This window comes from Tamandua tetradactyla, chromosome 14 (genome assembly GCF_023851605.1).
Source record: "Tamandua tetradactyla isolate mTamTet1 chromosome 14, mTamTet1.pri, whole genome shotgun sequence".
NCBI lineage: Eukaryota > Metazoa > Chordata > Mammalia > Pilosa > Myrmecophagidae > Tamandua > Tamandua tetradactyla.
Genome location: NC_135340.1, coordinates 34203131 through 34205764, shown reverse-complemented (window position 1 = coordinate 34205764; position 2634 = coordinate 34203131). Strand labels below are relative to the sequence as shown.

General features: G+C 50.8%; 1 protein-coding gene across 1 annotated transcript; it reads left to right on the top strand.

Annotated features, from left to right (window-relative positions):
* Positions 1-279: 279 nt before the first annotated feature.
* LOC143655293 (golgin subfamily A member 2-like) lies at positions 280-2042 on the top strand. The gene has a single exon (XM_077126686.1). The coding sequence runs from the start codon at positions 327-329 to the stop codon at positions 2040-2042; it is 1716 nt and encodes a 571-aa protein (XP_076982801.1). The 5' UTR covers positions 280-326.
* Positions 2043-2634: the final 592 nt, after the last annotated feature.

The following is a 2634-nucleotide window of genomic DNA, read 5'->3' as shown; positions in this document are numbered from 1 at the left end:
ACCCCTGGGGGTGGGGGCTGACAGCTATTGGCCCCACCCTTCAGAGGTGGGCAGAGACAACAGTCCCGGCCCTCCCCACAGAGTGGGTGGAGAGGACTCTGCAGGTGGCCTTCATTGTGAGCTCACCCTCCAGGTCCCGCCGACAGCTCACCCTCCAGGCCCCATGCCTCCCCATTCAATCTTCTCATGGCCCAATAGGCTGGGAGAATGAGGTCACGCCCACATTCCATGCTGCCTAGCACCTCCCCGGTCCCTTCCTTCCCTGGCTCAGTCCCACATCGCTGCGGTAGCTAGTGGATGCAAGTTCACAGTGGTTGCTGGATTAGATGATGGTGCTCCCAAGACCCTATCTCCTGTCCGAGATGTCGGAAGAAGCCCGACGGCAGAAATTGGCTAGGGCCAGAAAAATGTTACGTGAATTTCAGCTGAGAAACAATCTCCCCATTCCACCAAGAGCAAAGAAGAAAAAAAAGACCAAAGTTGGCCCTGAAACACCAACATCTGGTGGCCACTCGCCTGAGGATGCGCCCAAAGACCGCGCCACTCCTGCTTCACCTGCCGATGACACCACCCCTCCTGGCAGTGCCCATCCCGCCTGTGCTAGTTCTCCATGTACTAGTGGCATGGCATCACCTGAGAACTATGATGCCGAAAGGAGTCCTCTTCCCTCGGAGGAAAGCAAGACCATGTCCTCTACCGACAGCCTGCCACAGGTTTCACGACCCCTTCACGGGCTCCTGCCTGAGTCCTCATCCAACATCAGCGGGAAGGACCAGACATCCTCAAATGACATGAAGAATCCAGAGAGCCGATACCAAGACCTATCACTAGGCCTGGATTCCAGCAGTCCTACACACAATCAACTCACAAAGAAGACACAAGAGTTGAACCAAGAAAAACAAGATGCTTTGGATCAACTGGAGATAGTCAAACAAGACTTCGAACAAGAGTTAATGAAGGAGCAAGGAGCTCTAAGACAACAGCTGCAAGAACACACTCAGACAATTGAGATTCTACTGTCTGAGAAGTCGGAGTTACACACGGCCCTTATGCACACTCAACAGGCTCTCAGACAGAAAGCAGGAGAGGCAGAGGCTCTTGCAAATCGCTTGCAGTCTTCAAGGCGACGTGTAAGTGAGCTGGAGCAGACACTGAGCGATGTCTCCGCTCAGCAGAAGCAGGCGGACAAGACCAACCAAGAGCTAACCGAAGAACATGAGAACCTGAAAGTAGAGCTCTGCACACAAAGCAAAAGCAATGAGGCCCTGAAGCAACGTAACTCAGAGTTAGAAGAGACACTTCGGGTTCTGCTCATGGAAAAGTCAGCCATGCAGCAAGGGATGGACGAGCTGCACAAGAAGCTGCAGATGAGGGAACTTGCAAAACCGCCACCACTGCAACCTGAAGATCTTCACGACAACCAGCAGTTACGGCAGACCCTGGAGGAGTGGGAAACCCCACCCCAGAAGCCCCCAACCGGGACTTCCGAGATGGAACAGCAGCTGCAAGCTGAGGCTAGTGAGCTGCAGGAGAAACTAGAGATATCTGGAGAGATAGACACAATTCGTGAGTACATTGCCCTCCACCAAAATCAGAGGGCAGTAATGAAGGAGCTTCACCATTTACAGGAGGACATTAGCTGCATAACAAATGACAAGGAAGACATGATGGTGAAACTGCCTGAGATGCAGGAGCTCAACAAAACACTTGTTGGTGAGCACAAAGGACAGCACAGCATGTTTCTGGCAGCTGCCCAGAGCCCTGCTGGTCAGGACAAAACAGCGTCGCCAGACCCCCAGGAGCTTGGAGCCCACAATGGACAGGACCTTCCTGAGGGAAACCTGGCAAATGATGTGGGATCTGTTAAGGGAGAGGCTCACCAAGGAAAAACTGTTCCCAAGACTTCCACTGCCCAGCAGAAAATGCAACTGCTACGTGAGAATCAATACACCCAGGATCACCATGGCCTGGGCGATAATCCCTGCATCCCCTTCTTCTACCAGGCTGAGAAGTATGAAGAAGCAAAGGTTCTGGTCATCTAAGCCTGTCTCTGGCGCCCACTTCATCCCTAACACTCTTTCCCCACCCCCATCCCTGACCCCCTTTCCTACCACACTTTATCTCTAGAGTAGCAAAGTGGGGACCCTGAGGGCCTCCCTTTCTGGGCTATGAATATTTCGTCCTAAGAAAATTTAAAAAAAGGCAAAAAACAGTTTTAAAAATGAAATTTGAATTGGATCACAGGAAAACGATGGACAAAACAAAGCCCTCAAATATAAGAATCATCAGTTTCGAGAAGGAGAAGAGAGGGGTAAAGGGCTAGGAAGAATAGCTGAGAATAGAATGGGGGAAAACCTCCCAACCCTTATAAAGGGCACGAATATATAAGTCAAAGGAGCCCAATGAACTCCAAGCAGAAGAAATCCAAATAAGCCTTCCCCAAGATACACACTAATCAGTCTGTCAAATGTGGAGGATGAGCAGAACATTCTTAAAGTCACAAGAAAAAAAACAATCTACTACATACAAGGGAAGCCACATAAGACTGAGTTCAGACTACTCAGCTAGCACCACGGAGGCAGGAAGGCAGTGGTGTGATATACTTAAGATCCTGAAAGAGATCATTCAGGGGGC